The sequence below is a fragment of the Saccopteryx bilineata genome, chromosome 2, assembly GCF_036850765.1.
Source record: "Saccopteryx bilineata isolate mSacBil1 chromosome 2, mSacBil1_pri_phased_curated, whole genome shotgun sequence".
In the NCBI taxonomy this organism is placed as follows: domain Eukaryota; kingdom Metazoa; phylum Chordata; class Mammalia; order Chiroptera; family Emballonuridae; genus Saccopteryx; species Saccopteryx bilineata.
The window spans coordinates 232928468-232950601 of NC_089491.1; the positions used below are offsets into that span (position 1 = coordinate 232928468).

Sequence of the window (22134 nt, forward strand, 5' to 3'; positions counted from 1 at the left end):
ACCGTGAGCAAAACCAGGTCCTCACTTTCCTGGAAATGATGTTCTAGTGGGGGAATCCGATACACACACAAGGAAATGCCAAATATTCAGTGATGACAAAGGTGATCAACAAACAAGGTCATAAGAGGGAGGGTGTGCAAGGATCCTGGAAGGGAGAAGTGGGTATTTCTACATTATATGAAGTAGATCTCCACACTGCCCAGCAGAGATATTGTCCGTCTCATAGACCCTAGATATTCTAGTAGCCATATTAAGAAATAAAAACAAACAGGTGAAATTTAATAATATATTTTATGTACTCTAATAGATCAAAATATTATCATTTTAATAATCAATATAAAATTATTATTTTATTTTCATCATAGGTCTTTTAAATCTAGTTTGTAATTTATTTTTATTTTATTTTTATTTTTAAGTGAGAGGAGGGTAGCTAGAGAGACAGACTCCACATGTGCCCAACTGGGATCCACCTGGCAACCCTCATCTGGGGCTGATGCTCAAATCAACCGAGCCACTGGCTACAAGAGGGGAAGAGAGAGAGAAAGGGGAGAGGGAAGGGAAGGAAGCAGATGGTGGCTTCTCATGTGTGTCCTGACAAGGGCTCAAACCTGGGACATCTGCACACTGGGCTAATGCTCTATCCACTGAGCCAACCAGCCAAAGCCAATCCAGTTTGAATCTTAAACTATAGCACTCAATTTGGACAAGCCACACTTAAAGTGCTCAGTAAATCTTGGTAACTAAAAAATTAATTTTTTTTGTATTTTTTTAAAGTGTGAAGCAGGGAGGCAGAGAGACAGACTCTCACATGTGCCCAACCAGGGTTTATCTGGCATACCCACTAGGGAGCGATGCTCTGTCCATCTGGGGTGATGCTCTGTGGCAACCAGAGCCATTCTAGCGCCTGAGGCAGAGGCTATAGAGCCATCCTCAGCGCCGGGCCAACTTTGCTCCAATGGAGCCTCGGCTGCGGGAGAGGAAGAGAGAGATAAAGAGAAAGGAGAGGGGGAAGGGTGGAGAAGCAGATGGGCACTTCTCCTGTGTGCTCTGGCCAGGAATCAAACCCAGGACTTTCACATACTGGGCTGATGCTCTACCACTGAGCTAACCAGCCAGGGCCAAAAGTTAATTTTTTAATACAATGTCTTATCCAACCAGGCTAACTAAAGAAAGATATAAATTAAACCCATGTGAGTCCAAAGTTTTATCTTCATCACCAAAGAACTTATTGATTAGCTATAAAAATAATAATCTACCCAACAAAGACATTAATCTGATTAATATGACCAAAGTAGTTTGAGTGCAGTAATTCCAGACCGAATGGTTTGGTTTCCAGGTTTCATTAGTCACATTATACACATAAACCATCAGACAAGCACCTAGTTCTCACCTCTCTCTCATCCACCAGGTCTCAGGCGTGTGTTCCCACATGCTTAGTTGACTTGCAAGTTCAGAAGCCAAATTTATTGCAGTTTGACAAACAGATTACCCCAGGAACCAGTGCAAAAAAAGGAAAAGAGTTTATGGAAAAAGAAAAGCTGCGTAGGGCATATTCTGAGAGAAATCCTTAGGAAACAGCATGTTTACCCAGAGTACATGGCATAGGCACAGTTAAAGTCAGCAGATGTGGAGTGGGAAATCAAATATTGGCAAGAAAAGCTATTTTTAAAATATGCAGTGATCCGTGAAAGCTGTTATTGCAAGATAATGGGTTATAAACAACACACATAATAGTTAAAGTAATTATATATCGAGCAGATGAGGATACGATAAATGCATCATTCTGTTTCCTGAAATAGCTGACCTCCAAGGAAGTCATGTGGTCTAAAGGTTATGGTTATCATTTCTTCCTTTGCTTAATGTATATGTTCACCCCCACTATTATATATACTTTGGATTTGTTTTTAAACAGCTTTTCTAAGAACTGACTTAAAACTGTGGTGACTGGACAGAGATCACAGTGTTCTGATGGAGGATGAGTTTCGAATGCAAGTTGCTGTACCCTTCCCTGGGTACATGAGACCCTGGGGACGTGGGACTGTGACAGTGCAGGGAGCCCATGGGGCTCTGTTCACACAATAGCGACAGAATGAGCCACCTTTGATTGGAAACAAATAAAATTACAGCCCAACGGACTCGCACATGTTAACTGCTCCATTCCGGGGACAGAGTAGAGGGTGGACAGAGTTTTGGAATCAACAAAATTCTTTCTGTTTTCTTTTCTTGGCACCATCTCCCCCCAGGTACCTTCCTCCCTTGATCTTCATTAGTAACTCTGTGATAAAGAGCCAGCAGCAAGAAAATTTGCTAAATGAATGAATGAGTGAGTATGTTCATAAGGACTCAACAAAGGCTTAACAGGTCATTCCTTTCACACACATTCACAACCCGGTAGGGAATTCCTTAACTTGGAAAGCATTCCAAACCCAGAAGAAAGTTTCCTGAGAGTTGTACTAAGGAATGGGAGCTGACTTCCGGGCAGAGGTGACCTAAATCTGACTGCCCCTTTGATGTCGCCACCATGGGCACTGTGGCCTTGGGGAGGGTGAGCAATTTCACCCCTTTGATGTGCTGGTTGTGCAGCCGCTTGTCCAATGTTTCGAGGAGGAGGGAAGAGGAGGCAGGAGCGTGTGTTGGGCAGGGACATTTGTTTCTCCCCCTTGTGATTCTGCAGCCTTGGTGTCAGGGACAGTAGGAAGCATCCTGACCCCTAGAACTCCCCACCTCCACCCTTTCTTCCACTACTTAAAAGTGTGTAAGCTTTGAAAGTACTATGTTATACAATAATAGCTTCTACAAACATGCTGGTTATCTATCCAATACAGAGTTCAAAGATCAGTAAAACGCTTTTGGCCAATAAGAAATTAACTGTCCACTGGAGATGAGCTAGCTCACACAGAGAATTAACATAATACACAGTTATCATGCATAAGCACATAATAAATATATAGTTGATATAATACAAATACTTTAGATAATAGCTAAAACCAAGGCAATATGCCAGAGAGTTAACAAGTAGCCCCCTACAAGAACAGAGACCATAACCATCTTTTCTCCTCTTAAAATATTTGCATTCCATAACTCCAATATTTCCCCTTTTAATTTGAGCTAGACCAGGGGTCCCCAAACTTTTTACACAGGGGACCAGTTCACTGTCCCTCAGACCCGTTGGAGGGCCGGACTATAAAAAAAACTATGAACAAATCCTATGCACACTGCACATATCTTATTTTAAAGTAAAAAAACAAAACGGGAACAAATACAATATTTAAAATAAAGAACAAGTAAATTGAAATCAACAAACTGACCAGTATTTCAATGGGAACTATGCTCCTCTCACTGACCACCAATGAAAGAGGTGCCCCTTCCGGAAGTGCGGCGGGGGCCGGATAAATGGCCTCAGGGGGCTGCATGCGGCCCACGGGCCGTAGTTTGGGGACCCCTGAGCTAGATGTTTTGGAATACCCTCTCTGGTGGCTTCAGAACTTCTGAAATGTGACTCAATTGTCATTTCAATAAGCAGTATTTAATGTCAAATACCTCGTTCCTATCCTACCAGCACCCATTAGTTAGACACCCAGAGCACCAAGGATTCATATTGGAAATGTGCCAGATGATTTGTTAGAATAAGCTATTGTTCTTCAGAATTCCCAGACCAGAAGAAGTGTGCTCAGTTGCATTAAAAAAAATTGATGGGCCTGACCAGGCAGTGGCGCAGTAGATAGAGCATTAGACTGGGACGTGGAGGACCCATGTTCAAAACCCCAAGGTCACCAGTTTGAGCACGGGCTCATCTGGTTTGAGCAAGGCTCACCAGCTTAAACCCAAGGTCGCTGTCTTGAGCAAAGGGTCACTTGGTCTGCTGTAGCCCCCCTGGTCAAGGCACATATGAGAAAGCAATCACTGAGAAACTAAGGTGCCACAACAAAGAATTGATGCTTCCCATCTCTCTCTCTTCCAGTCTGTCTGTTCCTCTCTCTGTCTCTTGCTGTCTCTGTCACACTCAAAAAAAAATTGATGGTGCTCAACACTGATATTAATTAATAAAATTATGACCAGACTATATGAATCAATGAACAAAAACTAAAGAAAGAATGTTTGATCCTGCTAATATTTGATCTAAAGTACGCGCTCCAAAATAGACAACTTAAAAACGACCCATTCAGTTTTTCAAAACCAAGTGCGAGAACAATGACTAATTTTTAAGAAAGCTTGACTCTAGGATGCTTTGAACAACAGAAAGTGTTCTAAAAACATCTCACATGCAGTGTGACTTGCATGTATTTGATTGGCCCACAAACTTTAGGAATTAGATGATCCCTAAGATTTCTAGTACTATGCCCCTGTCACTCACCACGTACATGGATTGAATGTCGCTGCCATGTTGGGGGACACTGTATTTTACTGAGTCAGACAGTAGGACACCTTATGTGCATCTGTATTGAATGATCAAATTGTATACTTTAAATAGATGCAATTTTTACTTGTCATTAAACCTCAATAGAGCTTTAAAAATTAACAGACTATACAGGGTGGGACAAAAGCAGCTTTACAATTGTCTATATGGAAAACAATACAATAGTTAATAATACAAGAATAAACTCTGCGTTCCACAGGCTCACAACTGTACACCTACGTTTGCCCCACCCTATATTGAATCACGTGATCCGGGAAGACCTTTCTTGGTTGAGTTATGGGAATAAACATTTTCAGCTTTCAAAAAAAAGAAGAAGAAAAAGAAATTAGAATACCTGAACTGTTATTCTGAGGCTACTTACTGGGAAGAGGACAATTCCGTCTTGGAATTGTCTTGGAATTGGGTTGACCCACTGTCCTGGTTCACCAGAGACTGACGGTGTCCTCTGGACATGAGACTTTCAGTTTTAAAAACCAGATAGCCCTATGTTAACACAATAAATTAAAATTAATAAAAAGTAAAAGTAAATAAGAAAATAAAAATGCAGACAGCCCTGGACAATTGAAACTGATGGCCACCCTACCTGGAATTTATAGCAAGAAGCCTAGTAGTGTCTATGAATTAAGAAATGGGTGTAGGCCCTGGCCAGTTGGCTAAGTGGTAGAGCATCGGCCTGGTGTGCAGGAGTCCCAGGTTCAATTCCCGGCTAGGGCACACAGGAGAAGTGCTGATCTGCTTCTCCACCCCTCCCCCTCTCCTTCCTCTCTGTCTCTCTCTTCCCCTCCCGCAGCCAGGGCTCCACTGGAGCAAAGTTGGCCCGGGCACTGAGGATGGCTCTGTGGCCTCTGCCTCAGGCGCTAGAATGACTCTGGTCGCAGAGGAGAGGAGCGACGACCCAGATGGGCAGAGCATTGCCCCCTGGTGGGCGTGCCGGGTGGATCCTGGTCAGCGCATGCGGGAGTCTGTCTGACTGCCTCCCTGTTTCCAGCTTCGGAAAAAAGCAAAAAAAAAAAAAAAAAGAAAGAAAGAAATGGTTGTATTTGGCTCTTTAGTTTGGACTGAATAACTACATAACCTGCCTTTCTACATTTTAAATTGAGAATGAAACAGATAGTAGTAGGTTTCAGAGCCTCTTCACTGCCCCCGACCCTTTGCCTAATCCTTTAAAAGTTGCTTTTAGATAAAGTTCCTACTATCATGACAGGGTTTCTGTCAGGTGTCACACTTGGTTTGTCTGAGGAAGAACCTGAAACATCGTCCCTGTTCAGTCGGTTTCTCTCAGCAGGTTTCTGTGCAAAGCTTTATCTTGGTTTGGACATGATTCATTTATCCCTGTTTCCTTCTGTGTCTGGACGTTGGTAGACTAGGACAGTATCATCTCTCAACCTGAAAGAGGTTTCTACTTTGCATAATTCGGGAAAGCACGCTGCCAGCTAAATCAATTCACAGTTAGATTAGTCAGTGCACCCAATGCTCATTGCCGTGGGGATCCAGGGTTTTCAATGACTGGCTAACTTGGTACCATTTAAGTAACTTAGACTAGGAAGGAGGCAAACGCACCCTGGTTCTATCCCCACCTGAGGGTCTTTCCCTGGCACAACCCGGCCTCTGGTTCATTGTGCTGGGGGGACTCTGTCTGTCCCACCCCAGAAACCCTGCTGGGGACCCTCTAGCCTCAGCATGAAGCACAAGCAAGATTTAAATTCAGACTCTCTCTGAGAGAAGGAAAATAGGCAACAATCATGCTGGAGCAGGTCTGACACTGATGTCACCCGTGCAGAGAGAGCATGTCCCCTATTCATGGGAGTGTAAGGAAGGGTCGTGGTGGGAGCAAGTCGTCTCTCTCAGCAAATTGCTTCATTGCATTCCAATTTCGATTTTATCTGTGCCTTGTCACACTCTCACACTTGATGCCCTCGTCCCATTAAAACCGTTCCAGTCCTGCATTAGAGCACATAGAAACTTCACTGCAAGAAACATCCACTCGGAGCAGAAACATATGCTACATCTCGAGTAACGGCCAGCACTTGACTGCATGTACCTGCTGGCCTACTCAGTGTCGTCAGAGTCCCTGTCAACATCCAGGCCAGCATGGTGGCCAGGAGACCCATGCTGAATTAACTGGCAAATAATGTCTTAAACATGACATGCTTTACTCACACATCCCACACACATATCCTCATAAGAGGATTGGCTTCTTTCAGGACAGAGCCTGGAATCTCTAAGGAGTCAAGAGAAGCAGGACCTTCTCTGGTCATCCTCTGATGCTCAGGTAGGAAGAATATTCTGGCTCCCACCCTCATGCCATGTTTGCAGGGTAGATACTTGTGTTCCCTCTCGACAAGGGAAGCACGTGGAACTCAATTATAGTTTGATCAACTCGTCTACCTGGTGAAGCAGAGAGAGGGCTTGACTCCGGGCTGTGCGATTCTATCGTAACATATTGGCCTCCACTAGTGCACTGTCTGCCCTACATGTTTCACTGACTTCCACAGTAAGAACAGGGCATACGAGCTTTCTGGAGCACAGATGCCCACCCTAGGTAAATCAGCAGTTGAGCGGTGGGGGGGGGGGGGAGCCAGCGGTCCACACAGAGTGCGGCTGTGTGCATCTGTGGGAAAAGCACAGAGCAGCCTGGAAACCAGCCTTTGGGGGGAGGGGAGGCGCGTCACAGGTGAAACTGAGGGACAGTGAGAGATGACCAGGACAGCACTGAGATCCTGGGTCACCCGCGTCCTCCAGATGGGGCAGACGTGACAGACCAGGGACGAGAGGTTAGTGAGCACATGGGATTCAAGCCAAGTGCCAGTTGTACAATGGACAGGAAATGCAGGTGAGCATGAAAGAAGAAGCAGATTTGGGACAAACATCCTAAAACACAAAGCTGCTGCAAATGCTCAGACACTGGGCTGCATGGTCCCAGCCTGACAGGCCCTCTGCCAGATGGCAGTGAAGGAGCCAGGTCAGGGAGAACATCCCAGGCCCCATCAGTATGTAATGCCTTCAGTGTGAGGCAAACATCGACGGCCAACGTGGGATGACTCCGGTTACCTGGGTTCACTGGACTCACATCAGTGGAAACCCACAGGCAGTGTTGTGATCACACTGTGACCCCTCTGCAAGCAGCATCTGAGCCTGACCGGCCATCCTCCCAGTAGACAAGCAACAGTGGCAGTAGGACAGGAACACCAGTGTCTGGCCCAAATCTCAGACAAGCAACTTTTTATCAATGATGTGACTGGGTAGCTCCTTCCAAACCTCTTCCACCATCAGGTTCCACATCAGTTGCCCAGACTTGCCTGGGGTAAAATCTGGCAAGAATTTAGGGACCACAATACCGGTATCCTAACTATCTGACAAAACCAAAAAACTGACCTTCTGACATCCCTGAAGGAGGAGGCTTGTTGCTGGGAGAGCCCATTTGCTGGCTGTGTCCCACACACAAAGGTGCTTGTTCCCTGTGTTCTTAATGCAGCAGATGTAACATTATCAGAAGCTAAACCAGAGGTGCATTTGTATTCCTACACTTTCACAGTAATTTGCTAATTAAAGCTCTGGGAAGCCCGTCTTTCATCATTGGTTCTTCTTGTTTGCAAGGCAAGCTTTACTCAGCCGCTGATAGTAAACTTTGCCCCATATGGAGTGAGAGAGAGAGAGAGAGAGAGAGAGAGAAGAGAAACTAAGCTGATGTAAATGAGAGCGAGCCCAGCCTATCCTAATTAATGTGATCCAATTGAATGGTAATGGTATCGAAACAGTCGACGTTTACTATTCCAATTCAATCTCTCCACGATGGGCAGAAAAATGCATGCAGCTCCCTGTTCACAGCAAAACTCTGCAAAGCGCCCCCGAGAGGTCTTTCTCTCACCTGTAACTTGTGACTGTTGTTTAAAACAGTGTTTTTCAACCAGTGTGCCATGGCACACTAGTGTGCCGTGAGACATGGTCAGGTGTGCCATGGGGAAATTAAACATGGGTCCCCACTATGGCTCGCATGCCAGATACGGCCCACGGAGGCTATTTATCTGGCCCGCTGCCAGTCGCCTCTATCCAAACATAAACATTCCCCTCACAATCCCTCCAGCTATCAGTGACAGGAAGAGTGGAGGCACAGCAAAGGCTCACTGACCAATCACCTTCTAGGATTCATCCCGACCACTAGCAATGAACCAATAGTAGGCCGCCTCTCATCCACACCCAGGAAGGTCCCCGCTCGGGCTGCTGGGCACTTGTCATTGTGTGGCCCCGGCGAGTAGTTGAAGCTGCTACTCCTCCCCATGGTCCCGATCTCTAATCCTGGTCAGGACTGGAGGTAAATGTTGCCACCACTAGATCAAGCCTCAGCCTCAGCTGGTTACGTCTATTCTGATGGTGTATATAGATATTTGACCTTTTTCTTTTTAAAAGAAGCCCCTGCAGAAGGTGATATACAATGCATCACAATATTATCTAACTTTAAAGCTAAAGTTTGCTGATCTTCCTTTGGACAGTTTTTGGTTATCTGTTGCCAAGGAGTTCCCCATTCTGGCCAACAAAGCTATTTTGACATTTGCTTCCATTTTGAACCACATATCTATGTGAGCTGAGCTTCTCAAGCTTGGCTGCGATAAAAACTGAAAACAGAGAGACTGAGAACTGTTAAGGAAGAGCTTCGTGTTTGTCTTTCTACCATTCCTGCCAGGATATCCCTTTTTTTTTTTAATTTAATGCAGTGACATTGATAAATCAGGGTACATATGTTGAAAGAAAACATCTCTAGATTATTTTGACATTTGATTGTGCTGTGTACCCCTCCCCCAAAGTTAAATTGTCTTCTGTCACCTTCTATCTGGTTTTCTTTGTGCCCCTCCCCTCCCCCAACCCCTCTCTCCTTCTTCGCCCCATCGCCCCTCCCCCCACCCCCCACCCCTGTTGCCATCCCATTCTTGTTCGTGTCTCTGAGTCTCATTTTTATGTCCCTTCTATGTATGGATTCATATAGTTCTTAGTTTTTTTCTGATTTACTTATTTCACTCCATATAATGTTATCAAGGTCCATCCATGTTATTGTAAATGATCTGATGTCATCATTTCTTATGGCTGAGTAGTATTCCATAGTATATATGTACCAAAGTTTTTTAATCCACTCGTCCTCTTACGGACACTTGGGCTGTTTCCAGATCTTTGCTATTGTGAACAATGCTGCCACAAACATGGGGGTGCATTTCTCCTTTTTGAGCCGTTCTATGGTGTCCTTGGAGTATATTCCTAAAAGTGGAATAGCTGGGTCAAAAGGCAGTTCGATTTTCAGTTTTTTGAGAAATCTCCATACTGTTTTCCACAGTGGCTGCACCAGTCTGCATTCCCACCAGCAGTGCAGGAGGGTTCCCCTTTTCTCCACATCCAGCACTTATTCTGTGTTGTTTTGTTGATGAGCGCCATTCTGGCTGGTGTGAGGTAATATCTCATTGTGGTTTTAATTTCCATTTCTCTAATGATTAGTGATGTTGAGCATTTTTTCATATGCCTATCGGCCATCTGTATGTCCTCTTTGGAGAAGTGTCTATTCATCTCTTTTGCCCATTTTTGGATTGGGTTGTTTGTCTTCCTGGTGTTGAAATTTACAAGCTCTTTATAAATTTTGGTTATTAACCCCTTATCAGATGTATTGTCAAATATGTTCTCCCATTGTGTAGTTTGTCTTTTTATTCTGTTCTTGTTGTCTTTAGCTGTGCAAAATCTTTTTAGTTTGATATAGTCCCATTTGTTTATACTGTCTTTTATTTCACTTCCCCGTGGAGATAAATCAGCAAATATATTGCTCCGAGAGATGTCAGATAGCTTACTGCCTATGTTTTCTTCTAAGATGCTTATGGTTTCAGGGCCTACATTTAAGTCTTTTATCCATTTTGAGTTTATTTTTGTGAGTGGTGTAAGCTGGTGATCTAGTTTCATTTTTTTGCAGGTAGCTGTCCAGTTTTCCCAACACCATTTGTTAAAGAGGCTGTCTTTACTCCATTGTATTTCCTTACCTCCTTTGTCAAATATCAGTTGTCCATAGAACTGTGGGTTTATTTCTGGGTTCTTTGTTCTGTTCCATTGATCTCTATGCCTGTTCTTATGCCAGCACCAGGCTGTTTTGAGTACAATGGCCTTGTGGTATAACTTGGTATCAGGAAGTGTGATACCTCCCCCTTTATTCTTCTTTTTTAAGATTGCTGAGGCTATTCGTGTTCTCTTTTGGTTCCATATAAATTTTTGGAATATGTGGTCTATATCTTTGAAGTATGTCATTGGTATCAATATTTTAATTGGTATTTCATTGAATTTATAGATTGCTTTGGGTAATATAGACATTTTAATGATGTTTATTCTTCCTAACCATGAGCACGGTATATGCTTCCCCTTGTTTGTATCTTCCTTGATTTCTTTTATCAGTGCTTTGTAATTTTCCGTGTACAAGTCTTTAGTCTCCTTGGTTAAGTTTCCTCCTAGGTACTTTATCTTTTTGGTTGTAATAGTGAAGGGGATTGTTTCCTTAGTTTCTCTTTCTGACTGTTCATTGTTGGCATATAAAAATGCCTCTGATTTCTGAGTATTGATTTTATATCCTGCCACTTTGCTGAATTCATTTATTAGGTCCAGTAGCTTTTTGACTGAGACTTTAGGGTTTTCTATATACAATATCATATCATCTGCAAATAATGATAGTTTTACTTCTTCTTTTCCAACTTGAATGCCTTTTATTTCTTCTTCTTGTCTGATTGCTGTGGCTAGGACTTCCAGGACTATGTTAAATAAGAGTGGTGAAAGGAGGCACCCCTGCCTTGTTCCTGATCTTAAAGGTATTGCTTTTAATTTTTGCCCATTGAGTATGATGTTGGCTGTGGTTTTCTCATAGATGGCTTTTATCATGTTGAGGTATGTTCCCTGTATTCCCACTTTGCTGAGAGTTTTGATCATGAATGGGTGCTGGATTTTATCAAATGCTTTTTCTGCATCTATTGAAATTATCATATGGTTTTTCTCCTTCTTTTTGTTTATGTGATGAATCACATTGATTGATTTACGAATATTGTACCATCCTTGCCTCCCCAGAATAAATCCCACTTGATCATGGTGTATGATTTTTTCCATATATTGTTGAATCCGGTTTGCTAATATTTTGTTGAGGATTTTAGCATCTATATTCGTCAGAGATATTGGCCTATAATTTTCTTTCTTTATGTTGTCTTTGCCTGGTTTTGGAATCAGAATTATGCTCGCCTCATAAAAGGAGTTTGGAAGTCTTTCTTCCTCTTGAATTTTTTGAAATAGTTTGAGAAAGATAGAAGTTAGTTCTTCTTTGAATATTTGGTAGAATTCCGTTGTGAAGCCATTGGGCCCCGGACTTTTCTTTTTTGGGAGTTTTTTGATAACTGTTTCGATCTTATTTGTTGTAATCAGTCTGCTTAGGTTTTCTGATTCTTCCAGATTGATTTTTGGAAGATCATATGTTTCAAGGAATTTGTCCATTTCATCTAGGTTGTCTAGTTTTTTGGCATACAGTTCTTCATAGTATTTTCTTACAATATTTTGTATTTCTGTTGTGTCAGTTGTTATTTCTCCTCTCTCATTTCTAATTTTATTTATTTGAGTCCTCTCTCTCTTTTTCTTGGTGAGTCTACTTAAAGGTTCATCAATCTTGTTTACCTTTTCAAAGAATCAGCTCCTAGTTTCATTGATCCTCTGTATTGTTTCTTTAGCCTCTATGTCATTTATTTCTGCTCTGACCTTTATTATTTCCTTCTTTCTACTACATTTGGGCTTTACTTGCTGTTCTTTTTCTAATTCTTTTAGATGCAGGGTTAAGTTGTTTATCTGAGCTTTTTCTATTAACTTCTGAAAGTGTGCCTGTAGTGCTATGAACTTCCCTCTCAGTACTGCTTTTGCTGTGTCCCATAAATTTTGAGTTGTTGTATGCTCATTGTCATTCGTTTCTAGAAATTTTTTTATTTCTTCTTTGATCTCATTCTTAATCCATTCATTATTTAACAACCTGCTATTTAGTTTCCATGTGTTTGAGATTTTTTGAGCTTTTCTGTTGTGGTTCATTTCTAGTTTCATGCCATTGTGATCGAAGAAAGTGCTTGATATGATTTCAGTCTTCTTAAATTTGTTGAGAGCACTTTTGTGCCCTACATGTGGTCTATCCTAGAGAATGTACCATGAGCACTTGAAAAGAATGTATATTCTGCTGCTTTAGGGTGAAAGGTTCTGAAGATATCTATTAAATCGAGTAGATCTAGTGTTTCCAATAAGTCTGCTGTTTCTTTGTTAATTTTCTTTCTTGAGGATCTATCTAGTGATGTTAGTGGGGTATTGAAATCTCCTACTATTATAGTATTGTGGTTGATCTTGCCCTTTAAATCTGTCAAAGTCTGCTTTATATATTTGGGTGCTCCTATATTAGGTGCATAGATATTTATAATAGTTATATCTTCCTGTTGGATTACTCCCTTTATCATTATGTAGTGGCCTTCTTTATCTCTTACTATATCCTTTGTTTTAAAGTCCAATTTGTCTGATATAAGTATTGCTACCCCAGCTTTTTTTTTTTCATTTCCATTTGCATGAAATGTTTTTTTCCATCCTTTTACCTTCAATTTATGTGTATCTTTTGTTCAGGTGTGTCTCTTGTAGACAGCATATGTATGGGACCTGTTTTCTTATCCACCCAGCTACCCTATGTCTTTTGATTGGATCATTTAATCCATTTATGTTTATTATTGATATGAAGTTGTTTATTGCCATTTTCTTCTTTAAAGGTGTATTCCTTTTTTGCTATATTCTTTTCCCACTTTGATCTGTTTACAACAGGCCCCTTAACATTACCTGCAGCATTGGTTTGGTTGTAATGAATTCCTTGAGTTGTTTTTTGTCTGGGAAGCTTTTTATTTCTCCTTCGATTTTAAACGATAGCCTTGCTGGATAAAGTAGTCTTGGTTGTAGGTTCTTGTTCTGCATTACTTTGAATATTTCTTGCCATTCCCTTCTGGCCTCAAGTGTTTCTGTTGAGAAGTCAGATGTCATTCTTATGGGGGCTCCTTTGTAGGTGATAACTTTTTTTTCTCTTGCAGCTTTTAATATTTTCTCTTTATCGCTTAGCTTTGGTATTTTAATTATGATGTGTCTTGGTGTAGGTTTCTTTGGGTTTCTCTTTAATGGAGTCCTCTGTGCTTCTTGGACTTGTGAGAGTTTCTCTTGCATTAATTTAGGGAAGTTTTCAGCTATGATATGATTGAACAAAGTCTCTATTCCTTGTTCTTTTTCTTCTTCTTCAGGAACCCCCATGATGCAGATGTTATTTTTCTTCATGTTGTCACAGAGCTCTCTAAGGGTTTCCTCTGACTTTTTGAGTCTCTTTTCTCTTTTCTTCTCTGCTTTCATGCTTTCATTCCAGTTGTCCTCCAACTCGTTGATTCGATCCTCAGCTCTATCTATCCTGTTTTAATTCCTTCCATTGTGGTCTTTATTTCTGATATTGTATTTGTCATCTCTGACTGATTCTTTTTTATACTTGCTATTTCTTTATTTAGGTGTTCATAATGACCATCCATTGTTGTTCTAAGATCCCTAAGCATCCTTACAATCATTATTTTGAACTCCGCATCTGGAAGTTTGATTATTTCCATATCACTCAGTTCATCTCCTGAAGGTGTCTCTTGTGGTTTCATTTGGATTGCACTTCTTTGTTTTCTCATTGTCTGTTTTTGGGTTTTTTATTTATAGAGTTGGTTGATTCTAGGCTTGGTGTTGTCTGCCTCTAGTTTTCAGTTATTTCTAGGTCTTCTTGGGTTGGTATCAGCTGTTATCTGTCCAGGATATCCCTTTTGTGTTCATTGAAACAGGCCCAGGTTTCACACTAAGTGAGTATAAATACATTTAGAAACTATATTATTAACTATATGTATAGTATGTACTGTGTTAGAGTGTCATTTTGTATCATTTTGGTAGGTGGTGTGCCCCAGGATTTTGTAAATGTAAAAAATGTGCCGCGGCTCAAAAAAGGTTGAAAATCACTGGTTTAAAACCATCATCAAGTCCAATAACCACAGTGTAATTAAGCCCTCTGTGGTTGAGGCAGTTTTACAAAATACCATGGGACAAATCTGACTCTTTTCTCCACTTAACTGAACATTCTCGAGGGGCCGGGTTAATCTGAACCCCTGATTCCTCATTCTGAGGAAGTAGACTCTGAGCCGTATTTGGGTTGAAATAGCATTTCTTAATGTGGTGTCAGAAAACAACTAAAGGTCTCCCTCAGCTGCTCTGAATAACAACAGGACATGGCCTCAAGCAAGTCCATTCTCGTCTGTGTGCGCCCATGGGCCCCGCTGCAGAGGGTCAGGAGAAAGGTTGTCAGCACATGAGCACAACAATAACAACAAAAGACTCCAAAAATCAAATAAAAATAATCTTTAGAAAGCTCACCTGATGGACAGGGAAGGAGCTCAGTGGGCATCCTGGCACTGGATGCAATGATGGATGTAGAGATAGACGCAGTGATGGACGCAGAGATGGACGCAGAGATGGACATAGAGATGGACACAGAGATGGATGCAGAGATGGGCACAGAGAGGCCGGAAGCAAATGAGCAGAGGGTCTGCTTCCGGATGAGAAGGTGTCTAAGCACCCCATTACGACTGGTTCCTTAGAAAGCAGGAGGCTCCTCCTTACAAGGGCCATCTTTCTGGTTTACATTTCAGAAGCACAGCATTAGTTTTCTGTGAGGTCCAGGATGCTGAGGCAGCAGGTACCTGTGTGAGCACCTGCTCAAAATGGGCGATGGAGGCAGGAGCAGAGTGGTGGGTGCTCTGAGCATGCTCATTCAGCACCCTCACCTATGGAAGGAGATATGGACCTTTGAGCATTAATGTGACTTCCCAGGGCCACAGAAGTTGCTACCTGCAGGGACTCCACAATTATAGGGGACTGAGGTTGAGACAAAATAGGGCAGAACCAGATAGAACCAGGAAGCTGCTAACATCGGAATGTTGAACAGAGAAGGACGTATGTCACTTCAAAGTAATTCCCCACTAAGTTATGTCAGTTTTGCATCTTCAAAAGTTGCAGTATTGAATATAACTTTTTATGGAAGAATTTCCCCAGAAATTCATTTTCATTGTCATGCACCGGTCTGTTCTGTGCATGTAGCTGAGGGGGGCACAGAGGAATGGCGGGTGTGAGTAGATTGACAGGTGCAGCGCCTTGAAGGAGGCTGCGGTCTGGAGGGAACATGCTGCTCTTATCATAACAGACGACTCTGCCCTAGGCGATAATTCACTGTCAGGTCTGAGGACGAGCCGTGTGTTCTGCCTGTGGGTATCGGGAGTTTGTACAGATCTGGTCACCCAGCCCTACCTGGGACAGAGAAGGAGACACCTTTACAATGAATATTCCACTTATAAATGTAAATTGCTCTTCCAAAAGTGTAAATTCTACTTGGTTTTCAGAGCTTTTCTGTCTGTTGGGTTTTGTTGTTGCTGTTGTTGTTTTAATAATACCTTAAAATAATCCTTGTGCCAAAGAGGCCTATTTTGGAGTAAAAATGTCTGCCCCTGTTTGATGGCCATGAGGACACCAGCACCTCCGTCCCCTGCCGTGTACACAGCTGCCATGCAGAGGATGGAGAGACACAGCTGTGTACATGGCAGACAAGGGGGTGCTGGTGTCCTCACAGCGGCTGAAAGCCTTGTTTCGAGGGCGTGCTCCAATGAGGACCCTGAGACACCAGGCAGTGCCATGTCACACCAGCGGGGGCGGCTGAGCACAGCACTGGACAATGCCCAGCCCATGTCCAGGTCCACGCCGGTGTCTGGGCGTTGGACACTGTGGGCGTGCCACGGATCTAGCCTACCCCAGAGCAGTGCTCCACTGAGGGTCACAGGGAAACATTAGACACGCAAACACAAAATTAGAAAGAAATAAAGACAGCTTGCTTTTGGGGTCATGCTAGGGACTGATTCCTGGATCCCACAAGACGGCCTTCAAGGTCAGTGTGACCCCAAGAATAACAATAGCAGCCAGGATCTTTGGGGGAAATCTGTCTTTTCAGGGAAAGCAGAATCTTTGAAAAGACTCACTAGATCCCCTTTTCCTACAACAAAAAGCATTCTCTCGAGGGGTCTGATACCTATGTCCCCAGAGGACTCGTCTCCTTGGGTGAGCCTACCAGACCGGGGTCACCACAACAAAGAACGGCTTCATGGTCCTGCTGACTTCTTCCTTTACTTTCACGTTTTGATATTTTTGTAACACATGCAATAGTCATTTAAAAACGATTTCTCACTCGTCTTGCCCTCATCCTAAAGGAAGCTGATTTGGGGGGTTGCCATGAACCTTTTATTTATAATATTCTTACAAAAAAAAGTCATAGTTTCTACACGTCATTGAAGACATTCTAGAAACGGCTGTTCTTAAAAGACCATGTCTTCTAGAAAAGAACACTCTCTCCTAACTCAAAAAGAGTGTCTCCATCTTCCAGCAGGAAACAGGGCCGAGACTATGGCAAGTGGGACCAGCTGGGTTAGGAGAATCACAGGAACAGGGGCTGTATGTGCCTTCACATATTTACGCCCCTTTAGAAAACATAAGTAAATACCAGCAACCATTTTAACTAAATGAAGTTGAAAGTTGAGCATTACAAAAGCCTAGACTGAAGTGCTAGCTACTTACTTCCTTCATACTAATCTATATATTTTTCTTATTTGGATAGATAAATATCACCTTGAAAAAGAGCATACAAATAAGACATTAATGAAAACCTTGTTTTTCTCTTTCTATCTCTCGATGTCTATCTCTTGGCCATCGGATGTGTGTCTGAAAGGAGAAAAAAAAAGCCACACCATCTGATCCATTGCTGTGAGGCACTTGTTGTCAAAGGTCTAATGCAGGGTAGAAATTAAAGCTACTTCCTAAAATAAGAATGGCTGTGTAAATGTTGTTTTCAGTTACATATCCTATAATTGTCCTTGTGTAAATACATCTCCACCGGCAGGCAAATTGTAATTATGACTAATACAATTATATACCATTATCTAAATTAGAGATGCGCAGCCTTGTCCCCAAAAGTGGGTTCCTCGTGGATCTCAGTCTCCACATGCAGAAATTAGTCACTGTCTGTTCACCAGAATCAGTAATGCATTGGTGGTTGCTAAGTGCTGATCACCAATTAGCTTGCAAAAGAAAAGGACAAACAGGATTGCTTATCTTGGATGGGAAGCAGGAAGGGAAACTTGCCTTTGATGGTCAATAGATATATTTGGCTCAATAAGGACCCAGAGAGGTAGTCTTTGTAGATAGTTCAGGCAGGGAGGGAAGCACTGTTTGAGCGTGAATAAAGAACTTCTTTTGCCACTTGGATGAGCAGGGAGGGGTCACGAGGAAAAGCAGGCATTACATTTCCCTTCCCCCGTGATTGGAGCACTATTAAAGAATAAAACTAGTGTTGCAAAACCCTAGCAAAAAGACACAATAGACACACACAGTAGACATGAAATTGGATTTCTAAAATGGGCTTGAAGAGCTTCTATGGGTGACATGCCACATCAAGAGATAAACGCTACCCATTCTGTGCCTTTCCAGAGAGTTCCATCAACTCTGGACAATGGATTGAATCGACTCCCAGCGCTACCCCGTGAGGAAAAAGTTGCCTTCAGGAAAAAGCTTTCAGAAAATCCCATCCAGACTAATGAAGATAACTTCCCCCCTTCCACACAGATTGGGGTGGGGGGGAGTTAAAGCAGTACATTCTTAGAAGCATGCATGAACAAAGAGGCTGAACACTGACTCAGCCCAAACCCCTAACACCATCAGGATGTCTGTGGGACCCACGTCTTAAACAAGTGGGTTTCCACTGTCAGACAGATACCATAACCTTGATGCAGTGGATTACTGATTGTCATTGAACCCATCAGCCCCCAAAGCCAGCTTTGACTTACAAAGAGAGGAGTAACCAGAACACAAAGTGAGGACTGAGTGTGATGGGGAGGACAAACCTGCTGCACCAGGAGCATTCCATAGGATTTTTCTCTTTTTTTGGTACCAGTGCAGAGAATGTGATTACCTGTATCTCAGCAAGGGCAACAACAGGGGCTACTGTTGACCACAGAAATGTACCATCTCTTTTGTCAGCTGGTGTGTTAGTGTTTAGCCTTCTGATCTCCTTTGGCATTAAACCCTGGAGGCAAAGTCCCAGGATCTGAAGAAGCACTTCTTTCTGTGTGGGACGGGACCCAAACAGCTGACACTTCATCATGGAGGTGTCTTAGATGAGAGCTGTAGGCTTTTCCTGGCTAGGCTTCATTTCCTGACCTTTTGATTTAAGTTCCAGCATTCCTAATACCCATTCCATCCGACTAGTGGACAGAGAGTGAGTCTGGTTGTGTTGGATCCTGACAATTAAGTCAAAACCATGGCATACTCTTTGTGTAAGAACCTCAAGGCAATGCTTCCTTCAGGAACCTTTGTCCACCCTGCTCTGAAACTGTTTCCGCTTATACTGAATGGCGTGCAAATTGTCTCAACAGGGAGACAAAGGAACAGTCTCACCCAGAGGTGATGTTCAACAGATACCTGAATGCCCCATGGCCCATTCAGACTGAATCAAAATAAACCATCACACCCCAAATGTAAAGTCGAGGTTTGGATAAAGTTGTAGGTGGCATGAATCAGTTAGGTACTCTTCGTGTTGTATTCCATGGCTATAAACATTGTATTTGGGGACAACAAATCTGATGTTGATTTGCAAAGTACAGAAGAGACACCCTTGAAACCTAGCACACAGGGGTAAAAACTGTGAGGTGGTGGGCCTGACCTGTTGTGGTGGTGCAGTGGATAAAGCATCAACCTGAACACTGAGGTTGCGGGTTCGAAACCCTGGGCTTGCCTGGTCAAGGCACATATGGGAGTTGATGCTTCCTGCTCCTCCTCCCTTCTCTCTCTCTTTCTCTCTCTCTCTCTCTAAAATGAATAAAGTCTTAAAAAATATTTTTTAAAATACTAGGCAGTAGTAAAGACAGTTATTGTTAAAGATGTAAATGCTTTGTGTGTTAAGAGTTGTGTTAAGTCCATTTAAATATCACCACAGTCCCACAGGGTAAACCATGAAATCTGAGATAACCAGCCACGGGTTGGACAAGGTGTCTGATGTCACACCTCAACCCCAGCTCTGCGATCATCTTACACTCTCCTCGCTTGCTGGGCCTCTCAGCCAAAGGGGTCACTACTGCACACCAAGTGGAACTGCTCAGGATCTTCTCTGTAGCTTACACATGTCGGATGAGTCTGGTAACGTCAGGGGGGAAAACAGCTCTGTGTAGACTGAGGGCTGAGTTCTCCTTGATCCTCATTTGTAAGTCAACCCAAATTCAACAAGATTTCCAAAAACCCTCCCAGAACACTAGTTTTTATTTACTGAAACCTCCATAGATGTCCCATGTGAGGTAGTGCCTTGCAGACTGCTGCACATTCAGCCCTGAAATCATGCTGGTACGGTGGAGGGAGGGCAGACCTAACAGCGGCTGCCCCAGAGACGCCGTGTCCTAACCCCTGACACTCGCACATGTCTCCTTGTACAGCCAAAAGGACTTTGCATAGATGATTGGATGGAGGATTTTGGGATGGGGAGATGTCCCTAAAGTATCTGCCTTGACTGCGACCCCAGGGAGGTAACAAAAAGGCAGAGGCGATGTGACTGCAGGAGCAGAGGCTGGGGTGGCGTAGCCCCAGGGCAGCCTCCAGAAGCAGGGAGCAGCAGGAGACCCGGAGCATGTCCTGCCGACACTGGTGGTACTGACCTTGGGCCTCCGCTTCTGGCCTCTGAACCCGAGAACAAACTTCTATTCTCTTAAGCCACCAATTTTAAGATAATTTGCCACAGCCCCCACGGGAAAGCAATATGATAGCCGAGTGACACTGGAAGGCCCAACTAACCCTAAAACACCCTGAAAATTCTATAACACAGCATTGAATTACATTCCTTACCCAGAGAGGAATAAAAGAGAGAGGTACTTCCCGGGGAAGGGGGCGGGTTCTTCAAAAGGGCCTTGGCCTGATCTTGGAGAGCAGGACACCATGACTCCCCAGACTTTGCTAGCTCCCGGGCAGACTGTCCAACAGTCCTTCCTGCGTCCAGCCATTTGGGTTGGCACTGTCACAAATGTGAGTGATGTTGGGGGGTTAGGACTGACAAAATAAATGAGCACAAATAAAATGGGTGCACAGTGCAATCAAGCCACTAAACTGAGGTCATGGTCTTAACTGCAGGACGGAGCCAGAAAGCTGGAGCCTGTGGAGGGTTTGAGGAGCTGCAGTTCTGATGGCATTCGGGTTCTGATAAGTGTTATAACAACACCTTCCTTTCCCATAGGCACGGTGGGAAGGCTTGACTGGCAGGATCACCTTCAATAAGACCGACGGCTTAAGGAAAGATTTCGACCTAGACATCATCAGTCTAAGAGAGGAAGGAACTGAAAAGGTAATCTCCTTGATAATAATTTTTTTAATACATTAAAAAGCACCACTCAAGCATTTTAATTGAAAATACAATTCAAGGGGTAAACATACGGTTCTCCCAACATGTTCATTTGCACTGGTTTTCCAGAAATTTCTCCCAGATATGCCAACAGATGTTGACAAGCTATCTTCTTAAATAGCAATGCTAGTGAACATTTCTTTAACATGCTTGGTTTATATAGCAAGCATGACAATATTGGCACTTATATATAACCTATGGTGGGTGCCATTAGCCCCACTTCCCAAAGGATTTAAAAAATTAAGTTTAGACTTAAAAAAATCAGAGGTTGTCAATGACGCCTTTGGAACGGTGTCCTAGGCTACTCAGAATTGAATCTTAATTACACTCTACTTTGAGATCAGGACAGAGGGACACAATAAAGTAGAATAGACAAGATTTGTCAGAGCAAACTAACTTTGCATCCTTAATTTTATGAGGGAATACACCAATTATGTATAGTATTTTAATGTTGGACTCTGATTTTAAGATTATTTTCATTGTAATTCTCAATCAATCAAACCTTAAAGTTCCTGGTTACTATTTAGAGAAATTTAAATGTGAACTATTTAGTGAGATAATAATAATGAAATAGAATTTGGCTTCTCAGTATATTTTATTACACCAATTGTAGTACTCACAGCTATAATCTGGAATTAACACTTATAGTGTGAAGATCTTGTCCGTTAGAAGCATAAAGAAAAAGATTTAAAACCCTTCAGATAATCATCTGAACATCAAAACCCTACAATCTAACTATTTTCTTGATGCAGTGGGCAGGAAGCTATGCTGTGTCTTTGGGAACAGTTACTTAATGGCAATATTTGGGTTGGTTTCTAAAATGGAAAATGAATTTTCCATATCTGTTCTGTTAATTGATTTTGTTAACTGGGACACATTTGTTTTTAAGTTCTAATGATGCCCCACCCCCAAAATAGCTTAATTAAAACAAACAGAAAGTAATTAGGCTGAATATAACAGCAGCTAATCGCTAGGTTGAAATGTGTGAGGAAAATAATTAGTTTGCAGCTTTGAGCGTACATATTGTACCTGTACATCTCCTCTTTCAAAATTGCCTTTTCCTCCTCCCCCCTCCCCCATTCTGCTTCTTCCTCTCCCCACTCCCCGGGGGATACCCACTCTGTTAGATTAATAGGTTAACACGTCCTGACGGAGCACAAGG

At 42.7% G+C, this 22134-nt stretch overlaps 1 protein-coding gene across 4 annotated transcripts in view; it reads left to right on the top strand.

The window, feature by feature from the left end:
- The window catches only part of GRIK1 (glutamate ionotropic receptor kainate type subunit 1), a 332731-nt gene that overhangs the window by 257186 nt on the left and 53411 nt on the right, over positions 1–22134 (top strand). For all 4 annotated transcript variants that reach the window (XM_066259567.1, XM_066259565.1, XM_066259569.1 and 1 more), the window contains exon 8: positions 20808–20915. In XM_066259567.1, the coding sequence (XP_066115664.1) occupies positions 20808–20915 (108 nt within the window). The remainder of the gene's footprint in view (positions 1–20807; positions 20916–22134) is intronic.